At 33.7% G+C, this 24,199-nt stretch overlaps 1 protein-coding gene across 2 annotated transcripts; it reads right to left on the minus strand.

Annotated features, from left to right (window-relative positions):
- Window positions 1-1,291: 1,291 nt before the first annotated feature.
- On the minus strand, window positions 1,292-23,706 carry LOC149806763 (uncharacterized). 2 transcript variants are annotated; one of them, XR_016420964.1, is made up of 16 exons: window positions 22,570-23,706; window positions 20,434-21,101; window positions 19,575-19,755; window positions 18,216-19,001; window positions 17,050-17,225; window positions 15,629-15,788; window positions 15,205-15,293; window positions 12,300-12,342; window positions 11,982-12,076; window positions 10,514-10,657; window positions 9,980-10,159; window positions 9,333-9,421; window positions 7,900-8,062; window positions 7,306-7,451; window positions 1,675-5,103; window positions 1,292-1,520 (listed from the first exon to the last, which is right to left on the minus strand). XR_016420964.1 is itself a non-coding variant. In XM_089957230.1 (15 exons), the coding sequence occupies exons 1-15, from the start codon at window positions 23,279-23,281 to the stop codon at window positions 3,468-3,470; spliced, it is 5,268 nt and encodes a 1,755-aa protein (XP_089813356.1). In that variant the 5' UTR covers window positions 23,282-23,706; the 3' UTR covers window positions 1,292-3,467. The 2 variants fall into 2 exon arrangements, 1 of the variants encoding a protein (XP_089813356.1); XM_089957230.1 differs by having other exon boundaries at window positions 1,292-5,103.
- Between the last annotated feature and the right edge of the window lie 493 nt (window positions 23,707-24,199).

A 24,199-nucleotide genomic window follows, 5' to 3' on the forward strand; every position in this document is an offset into this window, starting at 1 on the left:
GCATCGTTTTCTATCTCAACATGGATACACAATAACTTTGCATCATTTTCTGCCTCTGTATGGATACGCAATGAATCTATATCGTGTTCTATACCAACATGAATAATAACATTTTACCTTTTTGTCTCAACATGGATGCACATGGAATCGGCATCAGATATGATGACTCTCATTGTATCACCTTATTTCTTTTTAACGTAGTGGGAGTAGAATTCGTTCATCGATCATCTGCTTAACATTTTCTTTGTAACTTTACTGTTAATTAGAAAGGTTAATTTGCTTCCTGTTTTTTAAACCAAGTTATCATCATTAATTGTTCTCATAGTGCAAGAAGTAAATTTAAATATACTTTTACATGTGCACGTATTTTACTTGTATCCTTCTCTATGGTTTTCCATCTGCATATCAAGTACATGGCTCTTCGTAAGTTTGAGGAAATCTTGTTTGAAAGTATTCCTCGCTTTCGGTTTAAGCTAATATTCTGATTATTGTAAGTGTTTAACGATCGCTGCTGTCCAAATGTCTCAGATTTGCGTATATCTGTCAGCGTTGTGGCTATTTGTATGTACAACATTAGATATATATGTAGTGAATGGGTTATGTCTCTTTGGTTTGCAATGGACACAATATTTTCACTACCGTTGGTTTTGAACTTTTGTAATTACTAGTCAACTTTTCTGTAACTGAAAATCTGTGTACGGAATTTCATATTATAACGCTAATAGTTATCCAAGCGTAATAATGGAATCTTCAAATCTATTTCTACGATGCAGTCAGTATCATTGTTATCTGGTATTACAAGCATATTTCCTCCTATCATAACTTAGACTGGCTCCGCCATACGTCTAATTTGTACATTATTTTCTCATCTAAAGTATAATACCGTGACGTATTGCTGATTGCCCTTTCGCACATATATTTCGTACTTGGTGAACAATGAATGACCTGGGCATTGGTTTTTCTACTCACCATTATTTTGTAATAAAAAATGTTCCTGGTTTTTAGTTCGGAATATTTAGTGCAAAATGCACGTCGCATTCGACTCTCAATCATTAAGGAAATGTCTTAGCCTGTCAAACGTTATACTTCTACAACTAATATATCGACCCTTCCATCATGTGCCAATCTAAGAGCACTATAATTACAAGTACGGTTCAGTTGATAAATTTTATGTAGATAATACGAACTTCTTTAGGAATATCACATCGCATTGCAAAGAACGGATACAACGGAATCGAGCTAACACCCTTTGAGACTGAATTGATATTTAAGAAATAACAAACACTTATGCAAGTGACAATAAAAATATGTATTATTCTCTCACACTAATGATGAAGTAACATGACGTCAAAATAAATACAAACGTACATAATATGGATCCAATGAAAAACTATGATGAAGAACAGATATACTTATTTGAAATATTCAATAATTATAAAGTTGTCTCAGATAATTAAACACTACCATGCATTCTTATAGTCAGACACTATAATGAAATTCTCTTAGTCCAACACTATGACCTTCTTATAGTCAAACACTATAATGAAATTCTTATAGTCAAACACTATAATGAAATTCTTATAGTCAAACACTATGACCTTATAGTCAAACACTATAATGAAATTCTTATAGTCAAACACTATAATGACATTCCTCTTAGTCCAACACTATGACCTTCTTATAGTCAAACACTATAATGAAATTCTTAGTCAAACACTATAATGATATTCTTATAGTCAAACACTATGACCTTCTTATAGTCAAACACTATAATGAAATTCTTATAGTCAAACACTATGACCTTATAGTCAAACACTATAACGAAATTCTTATAGTCAAACACTATAATGATATTCCTCTTAGTCCAACACTATGACCTTCTTATAGTCAAACACTATAATGAAATTCTCTTAGTCAAACACTATAATGAAATTCTTATAGTCAAACACTATAATGATATTCCTCTTAGTCCAACACTATGACCTTCTTATAGTCAAACACTATAATGAAATTCTTATAGTCAAACACTATGACCTTATAGTCAAACACTATAATGAAATTCGTATAGTCAAACACGATAATGACATTTCTCTTAGTCAAACACTATGACCTTCTTATAGTCAAACACTATAATGAAATTTTTATAGTCAACACTATAATGAAATTCCTCTTAGTCAAACACTATGACCTTCTTACAGTCAAACACTATAATGAAATTCTCTTATTATGTCCAATGTTAACTTGACATTTCATATGCTCTTTGACCCGCTCCCCGGCTCGGTCACTTCAACCATCCAGACTTCTCGTGCACATATACGTTGGCACTTTCCTGGCGGTTTTTCATCACTATTGTTGCGGCCTCTGGCTACACCTAGCCAGTCCGAACACGGTTATCCACACCTAGACACTAATGCCTAGTTATCCACAACTAGTAATCCACACCTAGTTATCCACCCTAGTTGGCCAACTCGTTGGCTCAAACTAAGACATAATGGCGATCCCGCCCCGACAGCTAAATACATAAAGAGCTTCCCTCTAATGGCTGTGTCAGTCAAGATCTCTAAGTAATATATATAGTCGCGCGCGTTAACATATATTACGTACGTGCCGTGCAAGCAATGAAGGCGTCACGCGATGCAAAGGAAAAGAATATTTACAAGAAACTATGGCGCGCGAAACACGTCAAATACTAGAATTTATGATGGTCTAAGCAAGCCATATCAGGTATTTCGTAACAACGATATAGGTCGAAAGAAACCAGAAACGGACATAAACACGATACGATTTATAGCTAAATTTAAAGCCCCGAGCTGACATGAAGACACGAAAACACGACGGAAAGAAACATATTTTATCTGAAATTATACCACTTTTACTGTTCACACTAACCTTACCACTAACTGTCGCAATTTATAACATTCACAGGGGCACTGTTTACTATAAATGTTAGAATAGCTGCATATTACACATCTTACTCCCAAAACTGCTTTCAGTAGCGATTGTTAATGTCATATTATTTCATTATAATTGTTAGAAAAGAGACAGAGAAAGGTCATAGACGGCACTTTGACACCTATAGTAACGTGTTCCTGAAGCATCCACATCTAAATGTAGGATGAAATTCCTTTGCTATTAAGAACCACTATATGAAAAAGCGAATCGGGTTTGTTTGTTATTGTTATGTTTGAGGGATGTTTCGTACTCAAAATTCAGTTTGAAAGATACATCTGTATTTTGTACATCAGTTTAGTCTGATACAGCAAAATCCTCCAGCTTGTTGTTTGCACTACATTTGTCGTTCTACTGTCACGAGTTAAACTACTAAACCTGCACCTTATGAAATAAGCAGTGAATTTCATCTCGAGGAATGATAACGAAAATACTAATGGTTTTACGTATTTATAAAATAATCGGTTCCCACATATTGTGCAACAGTGCCTGAGCACCTGTAATCATAATAGTGGTTTCTAATTTTCTCTGTCTTCCAGAGGCTTTATAACTTCGCCTTCTTCAAGAATAAGAGAATCGAAACCAACAGTTGTACTTTCGTATATTTCATCGTTTTCGAAAGTAATATCGTGATGGCTTGCCTCATCAAAAAATGCTGTGTGAATATCCGTTGAACCAGACTGCAATGGTGAATCATTTTCTGTGACTATCGATGTTATCGATAAGGCATAAGATTCCTTTATTCTAGGACTATCGTGGTGTTCTTTGAAAGAAACTATGTCCTGCTCCTCTCCGTCAGATGTATCGCATTCATATGTCATACCACTGGACGAATAATACGGAAATAACACGTCGTCGTATTCTGGTATCTCCTCATAAACCGCCTCCTCCTCTGCCTCTTTTTCAACTGATGTTGTTGATTTCCCACTGGCTGAATCATTGCAGAATATTAACGATCCTCCACTGCTGCTACTCCTTGTTCCATTGGAGGAGGATGCACTCTCAGCACCATCTCTGAGCTCTGTATCTCCATTATGTTTAGCTGAATGTGATTTAGATGACCCGAATCTTCTTGTTAATTTTAATTTCAACTTGGACAACTTGGACAATCGTGGTTCTTTCTTAGACATAGTGTTTATTTTATCTGGAAGGTTTTTCGTTTTCTTCATATCTAGATGGAACGTATTTCGTTTATCCTTAACGTCAATATGACGGTCACGGTCGACAGTCTGCTCAAGTAACGTAGCCCTCCGTTGCAGCATTGGATCAAATCGTTCAGGAGCCGGAATTCTAGCCTGATGACTGGAATTGAAAATGTTACTGTTGGGTAAAGTTCCTTTTGTTGCATATGAATATGCATCATTTTCCACAAATGATGGGTACGTTTTGTATATACCTTTCGCAGATACATTCTGATTTTTCGACCAATGAATGCTCTTTTCATTGGTTGATATTTCGTGTTCATCTGATACGTCCTCCATTCCTACTAATGAAGGGACATTGGTGTATTCAGATCCCTCCAAGAGCTGTGTTTTCTTAGACATTTTCTGCATTGTATTTTCTAGGTGTTCGGACCTGTTCATTTCTAATTGTACCGTCTTAGCTACCTCTTCAATGTCAGTGTGGACCTTACGGTCTCGTTTCTGCTTAGATAATGGAGCCATTCCTTGCGTTATACTGCATTCTTCAGGTACAATAATTCTAGCCTGACGATTGGAGTTCAAAAAGATACTACGTTGTAAGGTGTCTTTCGTTTCATATGAATATGCATTGCTTCCAACTATAGAGGGGTCATCTATCGGACTGGTGGATATGTCTTCTGCATCATGAGCAGATACATTCTGATTTTTCGACAAAATATTTCTATCCTCATTGATTGATATTTTGTTATCCTTTGTGTCATTCATTTGTTTTGATGCAGACACATTGGTGTATTTAGATTGATCATTGCTAAGGATATCATTTCGATCATTGGCTCCAATTGAATCTGCTACCTGTTTGCAATTGTCACCACATTGCTTTGTTGCTAATGGATCTTTGTAGATGCTATTGTTATTTGCATTCACATAATATTCGGATGCGATGTTGACTTTGGGTGTGCTCATTCTTTGGCGTTTTATCCCCGCCGGTGTTTTTTCTTGATTCCTTCGAATGCTGAAATAAACAAATGTAGTGAAATGGATACCTCAACTTTATGAATTATTATTTTTGCGAAGAAAGGACAATATGAACTATCTCTCGAGCGAGAGCTTTTGATTTTTGATTATATCTTACAGTAGATGTACCTTTAGAATCCAATATGTCAGTTTGATCTGAACACTTATTTCTATAAGACTAGGGAGAAGAAGTACTGAAGATGTTTAACCACTACCAAACATTATTTTTTAAGTTCACTTGCGGTAGCAAAATCGAGGTGGTAAAACGATACCCTTATATCTTCCTTAGAAGACGTGGGATTAAATGTAGTTTACTTGATCTAATTTGTGCCTTATATAAAACTTTCCAGGATTAGGCATCTTTCACTAAATGATGATGGTTTATGATAAAAGCTGGCTTCTGAACAAACATTTTAAAAATGTGTAGGTATTCTGTTATTGAAATGAGAAAAAATCAAAATGAATGAAATTTCTAAAACAATTAAGTGCTCTTATACGTGAATTTATTTATGGTTTATCACAATAGAAAATTGAAACATCAACTGTTCTAGTTGCTATAGGTAATTTTAATTCATACAAAAGACGGACAGCAAACGGCGTTGTACTTATGAAAAACATTTTTGTTGCCCCAGGATCTCTATCACGTTTTGCTAAAATAAAATAAACAACACAAACTCGTAATTTTATACAGTTCTTTGCTCTTGTTTCAAAAGATATCAGTGAAGTGGTAATACTAGACAAAATTTCGCTCCTTAGGGTAAGAGCAAAGAATACATTTATTTATAAAAATATAACAAGCACCAACATGCAAATGCCAAATGCTAGTCATGAAACTTGGTCCAGGCAGCTAGGGTGTGCAATTGGTACAAACGAATGGACCAACTCTTTTGTTTCGGCTAAACTTTGTACAAAAGACACAAAACTGATTTGGTTAAATTTTAGATTTATACATAGAATCAACTTCCTAATGTGGGTTTCAAAATATATTACATACAGATGACGCTATGCATCAAAATCCCTATTCTTTTTATCAATTAAAAGCTGGAAAAATGTGTAACTCAAGTGAATAAAAGAAGTGATGAGTTTACGAAAAAAAGTCGACCGTTTTGTTAACTTTCGGACGGATTGCTAAGGTTTTCTTTATTTTTACATCAAACAAACAAAGAGGGAATTTAAACCACTTTGTGTAAAATATTTGCGCGTCCATGTATATGTGTGTGTGCATGTGTGTATATGTGTGTTGCATATAAGTAAGGGAACTTATGTAAATATCAGGATAGAAGGTACTTTTAAGGTAAGGTCTAACACCCGGTCAGCTGTAAATGCCCACGTAAAACCCTGACAAGTTGTATTCAGTATAAAGGATCAATCAAACTTGTTAGATGTTATAACTTCTGTTCAATCTCTTTGATAGATAAAGGCAAATAAATATGTTGGAACTAAACTTCAAACTCCATATTTCATTATCTCAGATTTGTTAATGAATTGTCCAATTCCAAAATATTGCTTATGGTTCTAAATCTCTTTCTGGCTATCTTTCATTTTAAGAATGATTTCATATTCGTTCCATGAAATCTAAAATTCATATTTCAATACTGCAATCTTTAGAATGCTGCTGTATGCGTTAAATTAATATCATTCTTTTAAATCGTAGTTGAGTAGAGTGTTTCACTTCATGAATATATTTATTCTATAATTTAAATGTTTGTATATAAGTTTTCCCAATAAGCGTGTTTGAAAGATTTAAGATTGGCGAGACCTAATATTGTTTCTTGTTAGCAATAATTTAAAGACGATTTACAAGACACTGTTAAACATGTCAGTGGTCATTATAATTGGAATGAATTTAATCTATGAGAGTGTTCCGAAGATAAGGGAAATTATTTCTATAAATGTTTCTATTAATGACATCAAAGATGTATATTTGATTCTCGTCTGCATCATATGTGCTTCATATTCGAATATCTTGCACGGCGTATTTTGCTATGATATAGTTAGATATGAATGTTATATGTGAATGCACAATTCTGTCATTTTTGTCACAGAGACTTGCCTCATCTGTAGTCTAATATCTAAAAGCAGTATATTCAAAGAATAAATTGCGTCAATTATATATTCAAAGAATAAATTGCGTCAATTATATATTCAAAGAAGAAATTGCGTCAATTATGTATTCAAAAGAATAAATTGCGTCAATTACCAATTCTTTATACATGAGAGAACATCTTGGATCTTTGGTCTACTTATCCTTTCTCTACTCATGCAACGCTCGAGTACCGCAAACAGCGTGTCTGGAATGTTGCTCGGGCGTTGTGGTAATTCGCCTCGAAGAAGAGCATTTTCTAACTGTGAAACATAAATTTATAGAAAACGTTCATTAATTTTAATGTTTTCTCCGTTAATTAGATAAGTAATAGAAACATTTGGTTGACATGGTTCTCGTTTTTTAGGATGTAATGTTTCTTTACAAAATATACAAATGTCTCAATGTGTTTATATTTTCATATGACGTGATGACAGAATATGAACGACAGAATAATAATTCTTTAAAAGAAAAAGGAATGTGCCTTGTTTTTCCCGGATCACAGGTGATTAACAATTCTCAAAATACATGTTTCCCGGAGAACAGTTTTCAAGCTTTTCAAATGATGCTACTTAAACAATCAACTCTTTATTAAAAAAACACCGTACGAATCTAACAACCAAATATTACTCTGATTAGTTTGAAAATGAAACTGCACAAAATTTTTAAAGTTTCAAACTATTTAAAGCATAAAACAATATTGCTGCCTACATCTGTCTTCTTATTTATCGATGCAAAAGGGATGCTTGATAATAAATGCTTTTCCGGTCCCCTCAAGTCTAGTATATTGAAAACCTCAAAGACAGTCATAGCAAATTGGTAAACGTCACCCTCCTTTGTATATTCCTCGTCTCTCAGTGTCTCAATTGGTAGCCTGCAAAAGTTTAGAAATGAACATCTAAATGTATACTTTTTCTTATGCAATCAGTTCTGTTTTGGAGTAATATGAATCGGAATATTTGATTGACATCTGTATTGTCAGAATTCTTTCTGTAACTGCACTTCTGAGCTTTGGAATGGTCAAAATAATAAAAGAACCATTGCATCTTTTCTTCACCTAGAGATTATATATATATATATATATATATATATATATATATATATATATATATATATATATATATATATATATATATATATATATATATATATATTGTTATAGTGCATGAATAGCAGTTTAAGATGAATGTGTTGCGTTCATTCAAACGTATGTCCACATCGTGAATTTCACAATCAGCATAAATGATAACAGGGAATTACCTGATTCATGTTTTGTCTTGATTTTTGTTCGATTATCACATTCTTAACTTATAAAAATACTTTATAAGACCTTCTTTTATTGTTTAGCCTTTTTCCTTTCTTGCAGGTGAAAAATACCCTGTCATGTTCTCAAACTTATTTTTATAATTCAACGCACATATCACATGTAAATATTAACCGACAACAGATAGTGGAAAGTGTTGCTTTCGGAACTATTCTCTTTTAGATTTTCAGTACGACATTAACTGTATTCTGTCTCATTAAGCGTCAAACTAGTGGTAAAGACATTATTATAATATCTGGACGTATCTGCTCCTATTAGTACTAGAACGACAGGCAACAACTCAATAAAATGCAAATGTCGCGTCAGAAAGCCTTTTTACTCCAATAAATAGAGTAGATATGAAAAAATCTACATTATAAGAAATTGTGTCTTTCCTAACCTTTTTTAATAATATTCTTCTTAGCAAAAGACATTACATAAATAGGGGATCTTACATATTAAATAAAAGCTAGCAATGGAGTTGAATCATTTCTACCTATTGCGTGACCTGATGAGTATAAGATTAAAATTCGAGCAGGTAAATAAAGTTAACTTGGAAAAAGCACTAGTGTTTGCTTCCAATCTTCTTTAATGAAACTGCATAATAGTATATTCAAATGACTTAGACATACATTGAGAATACTTAGTTACTGTGTACTGTTTGTGTCATCTGGGGTGTTGCGTTATGATATGGGAATATTAGTTTCAATATTAAATTTAGTCATGTGATCATGTGATAAACATATTGCCTTGAATTAAAGCTTTACTTCTACTCATAGTTTTCTGTTGGAATCTCTCTCTCTCATCCTCATGCACACACAGAGAGCAAATGTCAATTCACCAATTTAGTCTGTCCCTGAATACATCGTCAATGATCCAGTCTTCAGATGGAGAGAATGCACAGCATCTTGATAGACGCAGTGGGAACACCTACCATTCAAATAACAATACATGTCTGGTAAGAAGATTAAACTTAAATCTATATATAATAACCATATGAGGCTAAAACAAGGACAAATATGACATTTTAATAATTAATCCATTCAAAACAGAACGGTAGGACTTTCCTGACTGTGCAAGCTAATCACATTCAAAATCTTCCGTGCAAAAGAAAAACAATATGATCGTACATTAAGAATTGTTAATGTAACTGACATTAAACCTGTATTCTTTAAATTGTACATATGTCTTTATCTTTCGCTTTATCTTGGACAGTAAGTTATCATAAACGTCCACGGTTGTCACATATGCTAAACTATAATGTTTGTAACACATTAGCAACGTACATGAGAAGCGCTTTAAATATTCCCACAAATATAACTAACGACAATGCAAATACGGCGATTGCCTTTCTCTTATTATATAGTGCGCAAGCTTGAAACAAAAACATTATGAACCTGAAATTATTGCCGATAATAACATTAAAAAATGATGCAATAATGATTTCAGTTCATATAATGGGATTGCATAACAAATATCGATATTTACTCTTTTGTCCTCCTCAGCAACCCACAGATCGAATGCACAGATACTCCTCATGATCCAGTCTGCATTGTGAAATTTTGCAATCAGTTTTGCTGTATTAAGCAGGACTAGCAATAAGCTCTTTACATCGGTCATTGCCATTGCAACATCCCGCAGTTTTCTCCCCTTTGGGTACTGAAAAACCTGCAAAAGAAATTATATAATTCTTGTATATACTTCATTCAAAACAAACAGCAATACACCTCTGAAAAAATTTGCTTTGCTTCGTGTAAAATAACCCATGTTTTAGGTCCAGATCTTCAATTGATAAATTTGCATAATTCTTTTTGAAACCAAACATCTTGCAGATCCATTAAGCTTTGAAGAAATGAACCCATTGAAAACGTATCTGATTTACATGTTTAAATTATCGATATTAATACACACATCAACTTATTTTCTCAGTTTTTAAAGCCAGATACTTTACTGACAACATTCCACATTTATATAGTGCCTCTGTATGCTACTTATTGAATAAAAAGTAATATCAGTTGATACCAGTTCTTTATGCATGTCATTGTCATAATTCAATTCCAGTTGTATGGCACCAGATAAATTATCAAGCTCCTGGAGGCGTGGAACAGTTTGTGCAATCGAAAGCGGCAAAAGAGCTTCGGACACTGTACAGATGCCTTGAGTATCCTGCAAAAGCGACATAATTATGTATCATGTTCAAAATCGAAAACCTGTAATATAACAAAGGAGCTAAACAATCGTTAGTGAGATGTTGTCGTTATGTGTGTATGTGTGTGTGTCCTTTAAAACAAATAAGAAAGTATATTTCGGATAACACCTGGCGTATGCCTCGCCATTGACCAACGTCACAAAAATTAAAAAAGTGTCGGAATGTTTGACAATTACAATAATGGCAGAAACAATAAACTCTGGCCAGTTACCTATGCACGCAAACATGATTCCCAAATTGTGTATGTCTGCAACAAGTGATTTTGTATAATCGTACCAGCAAGTATTTTCTTTCTTATCTTTTCATTCTTATACGTTCTTTCTTCTCCCTTTGGAAAAAGGTTCCAAGTTCAGATAAACTTTAAAAGTGTCTATAAGATTCAAACATTACTACAATGGATTAAATCTAATCAGTTCATCTGATTAAAAATGTGATATAATCAAGATTGATGGCTCTTAATACAACAGTGTTCTGGTATTGCAAATAAACGTAGAGCAACAAACCAATATGACCCTTCTCCTCTTGCAATAAGGACACACAAGAAAACTAATTATACGTTTTACAGACCTACATTCTTCTGACTGCTGTAATGGGGTGTAATTGGATACAAACTAGCACCACAATAGTATGGGGCATTCTAGGATCAATTACTTGTTAAACATACATACATACATACATACATACATACATACATACATGCATGCATGCATGCATGCATACATACATACATACATACATACATACATACATACATACATACATTGATGGGGCCCCGAGTGGCCGAGTGGTCTAAAGCGCTCTCCGTTACGGATCACTGCCATCTCACCTCTGTCTGCGTGGGTTCGATTCTAGGATTCGGCCAATGTGGGTATGTGAGAAAGCTTGCCAGTAGCTTCTCGTGGATCGGTGGTTCTTTCCAGGGGTTTCCCGGGTTCTTCCTCCACCATTAATACTGGCCGCCATACATAGCCTTTCGTGTACTGAGAAATGGCGTTAAACCCCACAACAACAACAACATACATTGATACGTACATACATACATACATACATACATATGAAGAATTTACTTGCGTCGTGTAACTACTCTTTTTTGTCAGATATCAAATTTGATTCCTGTTTTCTTGTAATGTGAACTCATTACATGTCAAATCACGTTTCTTTGCTGTGTAGAGTCCAATCGAAAAAGAAAATTAGCACTACATCGGCTCGGGTCCATAAGACCCAGTAGCTACGAAACAGGCATTAATAAATCCATCCATACAATTAATAAAATTTACATACCTCTTGTATATGCGCCTCGTTGTCAGATACCAAGTCCGTGTGCTGTATCTTTATACCTGTGCGTCCTTTACACAGGTCATCGTTATAGTAATGTTCTGAAACAAAATGGGAATAAATACTTCAAGACATATAAAGCCTCACTTCAACAATCTAAGTATAAAAATCCTAAACTAATCAATATAACTAACAAGTGCACAATAATAATAATGCGTGTATTGTAACTTGGTGTCGTCGATTTAGACGATATGCTATTGCATGTTTACCAAAACAGACCAGCGTATGACTCGATATTAGATGTTACAGAGAAACTAAACTTACTTTGTTTAGTCACTTTAATGCTCAACACTGCTGTTTGCACGCCCTGAAAATACAAAGAAATCACCTTAGCCAAATTGTAACTAATACGTTCGATCCAGCAAACAGCCGATATTTCTACAATTTTCACAGTGTGAGTTGCATGCCCCAACAGAAATTATCAGACAGACAACAATTAGCTGAAGATTTTATGTTGATTTGATGTGCATTTCTCTCATTCTCCTCGCATCAATGAAATACGAGTAAAACTTATAGAAAAGCATGAGGTTATTTATTTTCAGTCCAAAACTTTCTATGACAAGTCCAGGTGTATAAAGTTTCCAACTGAATTCGTTTGTTATTTATTTAAATTCCTGGAATGCGTTGATGTGCCTGTAATCTCGAACAATGTAATGTGCCAATAGTCTGGACTGTGGTGATGTGCTAAGAGTGTTTTTTGATGTGTCATAAACAATATGGCATATAATCCTTAACAAAAACCAACAATAAAAATTTAAATATACATAATAGATGAATCAAAGTAACCTTTATTATGGATCTCACAAAACACGAAAAGTGTAAAGTTTTCTAAGGGTAATACACGAACTTGTATAAGCTCTTTGCTGAACGAATAAAACAATGTAGTCTGTCACTTCGATTATTTGTCAATCGAAAGAATAACGCATGAAAATCGAAAAAAAAAAAGATATAATAGAGAATGAGACAGAATATGTGAGTTGAAATTTTAAATTGATAGATTAAATCTGAATTTTTCGTAGCTTTTCAGGAATTCATTTCAACTAACACTTCTTTGATACAGAAAAAGACAAGTCAAAATAAAGTTGAAAGTGGGAATATTTTCCACGAAGATAACTGCAGTACTTAAAAGAACATTTCCAATAACACAGGAGACTGCTCTTTTGAAAGAGACTAATATAATTCTAACAGATGAATCATAATACTCTAATAGAAATTTAGTAGAAGCACATGAAATATTAATAGATGTTGCAAAATTAATGTGATTCAAATAGTTTCAAAGTTGGATAAGATTATGACATTTCAAGTATTTTTCTCAGGACGGGAAGTCTCCAAATGTTTATATGATTGCTCCTATTTCCGTGTGTATATATCGAAAACCTTTTCATTAATTTTATTATTTAGTTGTATTGTATTGCCGAATAGAATATATTTATTTTCATAATTATTGCCATTGCTTTGTTGTTGATAATTTCATTGCATTGGTTCAAGTTAAGTCGACATAAATTGATAAACCCATTCTTCTGTTGGAAGTATTGGACTCTGGTTAAAAAATGACATCACCCCTTTGAATTATTTTGCTTCTTTGAGTACTGCAGTCCTATCAGTTCCAACTAACCCGTCTTTAACCTTTCCTTCAGTACTTCTAACATCCTTGCCAAGGAACGTGCGTACCTTTTCCGTACCTGTTCTGATTGTTTCGCTCGCTTATCGTGTGTATAAGGGTTGCTTTTTGTGAAACGGCTACATACACATGCTAATCTACTTGTCGTATATGCCCTTTGCAATATATATTTTTCATATATAATATGTCAAGCTTACTAAACATTTCCCGCTCTTCGTTCTGTTTCCTAATTCTTCTCATGATACAAAATACCCATCTGGTACCTGTATGCATATAATTGACAAACACTGTGTCGAAAGAAAGTTTCCACTTGAGATGTCTGCCGATCAGTAACATAATAAGCTGCAATGTCATTCAGTGCTTCCTTTATATTGCCATTGGAAACAATGAATTCAGAACTATTTCAAAACATCAGAGGATAATAGACGTAGAATGATATGATTTTAAAAATCGTATTATCGAGAACCAGTACTCTAACATTTTACATAAAGACACAGAATGAAAACTAAACAACAACTTATTGTGACTAGATGTTAAAGACCGACTAACTATGATTGTGTTTAGTGCACAGCATGACTTTCCTAAAATTAAATAGGAAAAAGATGATTTTAAAAATTTGAAACATCATAAGGCAATGAATTATAAAAATATTTCAATATCATACAAACCATTTGGTACTGTTTGTGAAATTACAGTTGTTAATTTGGAAAAAACGCAAAATGAATTATGATAACTTGTTATTTTCTTCAAAACGTTCATAATTAATTACTCAATAGATGTCTAATACAATGGCTGAGTTATCGTTTCAGGATACCAGAATCAAAATTCGACAACTGGTTGCTCAACCCCAATCACTTCAGCATAACGGGAATTACATACGTTAAACTTTACAGAAAACACAATCGGTTTTCATTGTTTGATTTACTCAACATTAGCATCAAAATATCTTAATAACTCCATGGAAAGGGTATTGTACTCTTACACACATAAAACGCAAACAAGAAAATGCACGAAAACTTGCTTTACTTACTGCATTTCGGAGGAAACAGTTAAGAGCAATGTTCTTTATTTGACGTATCATCAATTCGCAACTTTTCAAGAGACATTTAATTATTTCATAGCATGGCATTTCAAACAAACCTGTAAAATTTGAACTTGTTTCTACAGTTGTAAAGATATTTGAAAAGGGGTACCTTTGCATGGAGCTTAAATGGTCGATACTCTCTTAACCTTAATACATATATAGATATGTAAAATGTTCCTTAAATACGAAACAAGCTTATTGTACTAACATATATATATCAAAACTCCGTTCGCTTGTAGCCTCGATATGTAAATAGTTTCTTCAAACTGTTACAAAACAAGATAAACATTACAATATGATGTCAAACTAACCTAGAATAAACAAAATTACAGAAAATAATCTAAATAAAATATATAATTATTGCCTTGTATATATAAACAGGCAGGCAGACAGACAGTGAGAGACAGAGACAAAGGCAGACAGACAGACAATAAGCTTAACTAAACAATTATGTGAAAACATACGTATTCAGGTTCGTGGTTTCTTTCCAGCTGCAGCTTTGAGATGGGTGGGTAGTGTTCGTCCATTGGTTGCGTTGCAGAGGACCTTGTGCCTGATATGAACATGTAATACAATGTTAACAATGCTAGCCGTTTGTATATTTATTTATTCAGATTTGAATCTCACAAGTATCATTCAATTTTGAGTACCTTTGTTAGTGAGCATATCTGTACTGTGGTAATCATGCCATTTAAATTCACAAATGAAGTTCATTCTTTCGCTCTCCATCTGGACTAATAATTTGTCACATTTTCAAGAGTTTTGCCTCATATTTATATCACTGTAATTTATAATAAGCTATAAAGATTTGCCTCCATACTACTTTTGATCTCTCTTCTCTATGACATACATTTGATTTCCTTCATTATAAGATTACATGTGCCAGACCTTTTCTCTCTGAATACTGCTCAAGAAGATTATTCAGGTCATTCATCAATTCTTTTGTCGAGATTCTCTTCTCCTCTGTTTCCCAGGTTGGCAGCATCGTCTTGAAGACATCATTTGGCACACAGCGCGGCTGCTTTGGTTTTAATCCCCCTCTTACCACCTTGAACGAACATTATTCTTTAATTACATTTGTAACATCAAATTCTTGTGATCCAGCTCTTTTTGTCAGAGTCAATGCCATCTTTTGCAATGATCTGTATATAGTGTAGTAGAGATACTTGTGAACGGAACTAGTCTTGCAATTCTTTGTGCATTTCTATAAATCTAGATACATACCAACGGCAACCGACTACAAATGCGCATATTAATTAATACATTTCAGGGCTCATGTGAGTTTGTCATTCAATCCTACTTTACTTACACTTGGTCGCAATCTCTGGTAGAAAATTAGTAATGCAAATTGTCTCACGGTTTTCAATATGATGGCTGTGAAACTTTGTACATATTATCACCGGTCATTATTAGTAGATGTACATATTAACCATTGATTGCTATTGCTGCAAGAGGTATTCCGTTTTTGACTTAGTGAGACATGTATCAAAGTCAGCTGCGACAAAATCTTGTAAACGAACGTATTCTCGTATTCCAGTATTCTTTACACATCTTATGAATATCATCTACAGATGTGCATTTTCACTAACACACTTCTTTCGCAATTTGTCGTGCAGTTACTAATATATCTCACTGATCTATTTGTAAAAGTTACTGACCTTGTTGATTTCCAGTCTTAGTCAACAGCATGGATGCCATGTGGGAAAGGTGATAATATATTATGCGGGACGTACATGTTTTCCATTCTTTTGGTTTACTTAATGTTAGAATGCATTTCATTTTACTCAAGGTGCGGTAATCAGTATTTATGCATATTACTATTTTCAGCTAGGTGCACAACCCCATTTCTCATTTGTTGACAAAAACAATGAATCATGGGGTCAGGGGAGTAATATTTTCTGATTAAACAAACATGGCCAATGCTATATATATATATATATATATATATATATATATATATATATATATATATATATATATATATATATATATATATATATATATATATATATATATATATATATATATGACATTGCGCATGTTTTGTACATATATACAGTTAATTGCCCCTAATTAAAATATTTGTTTCAAACGGGAGCTTTAAGTCGTTCAATTTATACCGCGTTTAAACAGCTTTTATTTCAGATTTCAAGAACATTGTGTATAATATTAAATCTTATGGAACGGCAAAATATTTACTTAGTTCATATTTTTCTTATTTTTAACAAATAAAACCTATATGGCAAAGAGTTCAGATAAACGAAAACGATACTGATTTGTTGTGTCGCTGTAACTCTAACTTTTCTTACCATTTCCATGATGTTATCAGTACTTTTATCATGGTGTTCGCTAAATGGCCAACAACCGTGAGTCCAGGTTTCAAGCATTAGGTGGCCAAACATATAAACATCACTGCGGAACGAGTACTTGTCTGAAACTTGAGATTCAGCTGAAGTCCATCGAATAGCCAGACGGGTTTCTTCATCTTAAAAAGAATCAAACAGATGGCAGACAATGTGATACGAAACTAATAATATCTTCTATTTGCTTCCGTTTTCCCTAAAATATTTTCTCGCCTTTAGAAATGTCGATAAATACAATAGTCATTAATGCTGCGTCTAACACGATATCACTTTGCCACACACGTTGTCAGCGTTGTAAATATACACTTTTGGAATAAATATACATTTCCGTTCCAAAATAAATTTCTTTATAGACACCATGTCCAGATTTTGATAACAGTTTTACTCTTCTAATGAGCTACAAGGTAGGGATGCAGATGCTCTGTTTTACTCCTCATCAATCTGTCTTTAGCATTTTAGCATTCACTATTAATCTGGGTAACGCATTTTTATCGGAGTAATTAATTTATCTATTGTATTTAAACTAGAAGACATCTATTTCGACTCAGCTTTACAGTTTGAACGTTCATATACTAAACAAAATAGTTATCAATATCTATTACATCAGTACATTATTAATAACTAACAAGTTAGTGATTATAATTAGACAATTAACGATCTGTGATTTTGCGTGTTTTTGTAAAGTTTGCACATTTCGTTAAATGCGATTGGAAACGATGACAATACCTTACATTACAAAACATGGTAATCATGTTAGGATAAATACATTTTCAAGAGTAATCATGGTGTCCCAAAACTGATATATATTCTCGCTCATTAAAAATTGTCGTCAGTGACTTTAATCTATGGTGCCACAGGTTTCAATTAAATCATCATCAAAAGTTAGTTTTACATATCCAAGCTGTTTGTTGTATAACACTGAATCACATGCTGCCATATAAAGCACTGTAGTTCTAAGTGTCATTATTTGATATCAATCGTGCTTGTGATTTATTTAATTATTTAAAGTCGTGACCACATTTTTAAAAATAAAAAGCATTTTTCAGAACAGATTGTTTCTATATATCACGTGGTAACCGATTAAAAATATAAAATGGCGTCAGTTTACTTACTCAGACAAACGATTACATCTTGCTTGCTTGTTTCCTTTGCAAGTCGAAAGTCCACAAGTTTCAGTGTCAGAGATTCTGGGCAAATTTTGAATCTGTCTGACGTTAAGTCTCGATGTACTATATACCGATCATGTAGATGCTGCACTGCATATAGAGCTTGTTTCACGATAAATATCAATTTCAAGTCACTTAACCAGTCACAATGATTTCTCTTCAACAGAAGGTATTCCCGTAGTTTCACGCCGTTTGGTTCTTCTACAACGAAAAACTTTGGATCCGAATTCCACTGATAGGCAATGAGGTGCACTATGTTGGAGTGAACATTCTCCTTTTGAAGCATTACCAGTGTGGACAAGTTGTTGTCAACTTCATCTCTATCGTAATCAGTTTTTTCTTTCTTGCCATAACGGGAACTAGCCCTGCTTGTTCTATACGACATTGGATTATTGTCATCTTTGTTTCCAACGTAACAAACTGCTTTTATACGCATATTCCCGAGATTTCCGGGACATGTGGCCCATTCCTGCTTGTACCTGCTGCTATTGTTGCAATGTAGTGATACTTTTGTGCGCTTTAGTTTGTGGCAAATGTAATGAAAACACGCATCTGTGAAATGCCCTTCTCTTACTATCTTCTCTGCTACTAGGTTTTGGATATCACTTGCCTTGTAAAATGAAAGACATTTGAGTTGTTCTGAAACCATATGCTTCGTATGCTCTTTTGTATCCAGGACAATCAAAAGAATGTCTTTGATTTTCTTTCTTAAACCCTCACTATATTGTGCTTCTGTAATAGTGAATTATGCACATCTGTCAAAAATGCTATCATTTGATTACAACAGTGTCATTTCCTATGCCAGATTTGACCTACACATCTGGTAAATTATATCATCGCCTTTGGAAATATTTATCTTTGAAACAGAAGTAGAGATGGATGAAAACTTTTTAACACAAAACATATAGGCCAATATTTTACATATATTTATACCATGTAGAAATATCCAGAAATAAAATTGCCAAGGACAAAATGCTTACATCTCGACAACAGATCAGATATATCAAAATAATTTTCTTTTTCAAAATGTTATATAATAAACACAAAATATAATTGTTCGTCTTCCTATAAATAAGATATTTCATGCTAAAAGCTTTTAGAAAACGTCAAATTCTTGAAAGATTCTTCTCTTTGATCACAAGAAAATTTGTCTTTTTGTGACCTTAAAAAAATGAAGTAAACATCAAGTAATAACAAAATGTAATGAAAAATGAAAAAAACAACATTCATTTTGTACTCCATTTATAATATTATCAATTTTGTTTCTAGCTCTCTTGCATATTAGCAAATAAAGCAACAAATTACCAATCAATGATTTCGTCTCAAGTAAATGTCTGCACCCTCTTGAAATCAAAAAGGCGACGACGTGTTGCTTTGACCTACTTCTCCGAATTTTAAACCTGATCCCCACTGTGGGATGCAAAGTCTCTTTTACCAAATCCATAAGCAGCTGTGAAGGCAGGTCTGTGTCATCTAACCGTTGGATCTGGGAATTCATATCGCAAAATTTTAACGGCAAAAAGAAAATCGACTGCCTTTTCTTCATACGAAATAAGAAATTCGTCCATTTTATGCAAGTTTATATACAATTCTTTAAAACTGAAATGTGTAATACGTATCGTCTCAGGAACAGGAAGAGGAGGTGGCTCTTGTATTATAAACAACAAGTTTCATAATTCTGTTACATTAAGAAGTACGTTTTCCGTTCACAAATTAACTATTATTTAGAATTGTGGGGGAATAACCACATATCTTGAGTATGCTCTTATCAGTGGTATTATTGTTATATTAATTTTAATAACTTAATGATGTACGACTTCAAAATTCACGTAGACCTTAATTGCATTTATCTCCTGTGAACTACCTATGAAACTAATGTATCGCTTTGTTGGATGTGTATACCAATTAACACTGTAAATAGATAGCGATAAAAAGAATTTCATATCTATCTATCCTAAATGGCATGTATGTTTCTACGTTTGATTTGATTTTGAAGAATTATTTATCTTCATTCTTCGGTATACTTTTGGAACTTCTTTCCCTTTATGACCACATCATCTTTTGAAGACTATCAATATTTCTTACACCTAACGTTACTTGTTTATTTTCCTGTAATGCCTAATTAATTTCATAAAATATTATAAGACTATATATATTTACTCACCAAATTCAACAGAAAGACCATAACGGAGATTCTGTCACAATGATTAAATTTTGGCACCATTTTGCGAATGTATTCTGCTTTAATACTGCTAGTCGCTAGAATCTCATCCCAGTTTTCCATCTGCAACCAGTGACCTTTGTTCAAATCTCTAACATTTGCAACCAGACACTGCATGAAATACTTCAGGAATTCTATGAAATATCGGATGGATATGTGCTGTTTGGGATTCAACTCTGATAGCTGAAGGTAATATTTCTCAAGTTTCTCGCCATGTATATCAGGAATTACATTTTGTCTGGCGACAGTTTGGAGGAAAACTATGGATAAGATTAATAATAAAATGTAAGACATTTGCGCAACACACTTCTCATCTCCAATATGCTTGATGATAGAAGCAAGTGTCACTTCCGCCGCTGCAAGGAAGTCATCTGGATTGATTCTCGATGGATTACTGCGATAACAAATATGTTCTATGATCTCAATAACTGAATATCTAATTTTTGCAGAATCACAAGACAACAGGCATGACAAATTTTTAATCCCCCAGTCACGACCAATTTGAGGTAGGAACTGTCCCAATATCTGTTTTTCAAAGCTACCATTGTCGTCTTCCTGTTGTAATTTTCCCAGAATAGTTTCAGGGTCTGTGGCTGTGATTCTGTTTTTAACTGCAAAAATGTAAGAATGAAACCTGCAATATAAAACTGAGGGGAACAAAAGTGGAAGTGACATTGCAAACATCATCTGATAGTAATAATTTTTGTCATCATCGTTTCGTATTTTTGTAATAAATTATGGGTCTTCTATGTTTATAATTTAGTTGCATCAATTTAAAGGCATTCTTCAATCCTTGTATACCTTATTGTAAAAATTTACCGCCTTTACATATCACTCAGAACGTAGCTTGCATTTACGAGATACCTAGGGTGTCATGTGAAGTTGACATTGTTAAGAATCTCGTACATTACATATATTATAGCAAAAGCATAGTGTCAACAAATGTTTTAAAAACAACTAATGTTTTGCTTCAAACTTAACATCTGTAAGCGCATTGAGTAAAGTAGGTACCATAAAATAACGGAGATCAAGCTGAACCATTATAATAGCATGGTTCAATCACATCATACATTCTCTCTCTCTCTCTCTCTCTCTCTCTCTCTCTCTCTCTCTCTCTTTATTGTTAAAACTATTTGTTTGCCTTTACGTAATGTTTGCCTTTACGTAATGCAACTCTTACTGGACCCTTCTGAATTTAAAATAATGCAGTCCTAAACAATACATCAAGAAAAGTTGACAGAATCATGTTTTATCTGTCTCTATTTATTAGACTGTTCAAAAATAGTACCAGATCACCAGGTCCTGACTATAATACTTGACAAATCAAAATAAATATTCCCAGACCAGTATCATATAGAAGGCAGATGGCAACATATATTTAGGTTAACGTTAAATTTTGGCCCTTCATACACAATGATAAAATTCTACAGTGTATTAAATCCAATCATTTTTCAAAGAGGTGATATTTCACTAGTTTGACATGAAAAACTATAATGTCATTATCTGGAGATAAAGCTATTCGTTCTCGTGTGTGCACCCATCAAACTTGTAAATCAAGCTGGTTGTGTTGATAAACACATTCAAGAAACTTAAGTGTTATTGTTTTCATTCTATACTGAATATAGTTAATTATTTCAAAGAACTGTTTATGTTATAGTTTTTTAACAAATCATTACCTTCCTTATCAGCTTTTGTTAGATTGGAAGAATGGTGAAGCTTATGAAATACGGCGACATTGGGGCGACATTGGGGCTTTAATATACTACGAATTTTAATGTTCATTATGTTCAGTATTAGTTTAAGTTTAATTGTTTTATTTTTTAATATAAATATATGATGCTATACAAAAATATGAGGGATCTAGTAAGTTTGATGTTTATGAAAATATATTTCCCCGTCTTGCTAGTCTAGCATCTTTTCAATTTTGATTTTAATGATCTCGTATCCCAGTATAAGATATGAAACTAAACAGTAGAGGAGCACCACAATAGTTTCACTACTCTCGTCAATCTTACTTTGTTTCAAAAAGGTATGGAATTAATCATTCATATTTCTGTTCCATAGACTAGTTTAACTCACCATCAGGAATGCATGCTTGCTCCCAAACATATACTCCAGCCCCAGAGTCCGAATCCGGTGGCAACATAGTGTCAGCCTCAACAAATCTCGACTCAGTTATAAGTTCATTCTGAGTTACCACTTCTCCATCAATGTTATTACCACGGACTACTCCAGATGTAGGCATCTCTGAATATTTATTTTTGGATGAGTATAATATTTCCTTTGGTACTGTTTCCTCGTCGATTGCAACCACCTCAGTCTCATCGAAATCCGGGTCATCTGGAATTCTTTGATATCTGGTATCAACTGCATCTTTCATGTTTCCCTCTAAAGGCCATTTTGTATCCGGGCGCTGCTCACCTCTTCCAGTTCGGATATCTTGCACTCTCTTCCGAAACTGTTGCTCTCCCTCTGCATTCAGCAGAGAAATATTATGTTGTATACCCCTCACGTGCTCATAATGCCAGTTCCCAACTATTACTGTTGACAATGAATCTTCTGAGAAATGCATCGTGAAAAAGGTAACAAAACTGTGAATGTGCTGACAGTTAATGATAAAAATATATCCTTGCTCCAACCTGTATTTAAAGTCATTAAATGTTGTTCCCTTTATATCATACGCACGGAATAAATTGTCATCATCAAGAACTTCAATCCTTCTAAACTTCTGAACACATTCATCTTCAGTGCATATGTAGACGGATATATTGCCATTTGTTGTGGATGCCATTCTAAATATCGGCACAATGTTCTTATTATTAACGACCAGAATGATTGGCGATTGAAGAGAGACTCTCGATCTTGGTTTTAAAACGCGTGAATAAAATGGCGGTGGACTTTTCTCTCTTTATCTTCTTACCTGAAGATTATCTCCTCTGAAGTACCAAATACAACACTTACATACATTGAATCAGCAGGTCATAATATATTTTCAAATTTGTACATTATAGTCGCTATTCAAGCGGTTAGTCGTACATATACGTGCATATAAACACGCCTTATACTCAAAGAAGAGTTTGTGTTATATATTCTCCAGGTGGTTGTTAAATCAAATATGAGCAGAGTGTGTAACAGTCTTGAAAACCTTGCATCTTTTAATATCTTGGAAATGTTGGGTAATTTCCAGACTGGATCCATAAATAATGATTCAAGCGGGAATTAAAAATAGGCGAGTGACGGAAATTGGATATGTAAGCACACCTTTTAGCTATTGAAAGGCAGAGGGCGATTGATTAAACTGGTTTTTGTCCTTTATGTTGGGTTAGAGACTCAAGTTACATAACAGTCGCACTAAATGCGTTATATGAAATACCTGCCACTATTGTGTGCAACGTTGTTTTGTTCATATTGTATCATGGGTTGATTACAATTTCTTCCATAATGAACACCCATTAAAATTGTTTTTATCAGAACAACTCAGGAAGCGAAGAGTACAAGCCATATTCTGGAAGTTATTGCACACCACAGTTATATAAATATGCGATACAGTGTAAGTGCCCGGAAACTCGGCAAGATCAGCTACACCAAATACAGACAGGATGGTAGGAAGAGTCGAGATAAAAAAAAATAAAGCAGTAGTTCCCTCAGCAGATAAACTTTAATTACATTGTATTAACTAAAAGCGAACATAAACTGTAACACTAGTATT

The sequence above is a fragment of the Sinohyriopsis cumingii genome, chromosome 1, assembly GCF_028554795.1.
Source record: "Sinohyriopsis cumingii isolate HCF-2022 chromosome 1, ASM2855479v2, whole genome shotgun sequence".
Taxonomy (NCBI): domain Eukaryota; kingdom Metazoa; phylum Mollusca; class Bivalvia; order Unionida; family Unionidae; genus Sinohyriopsis; species Sinohyriopsis cumingii.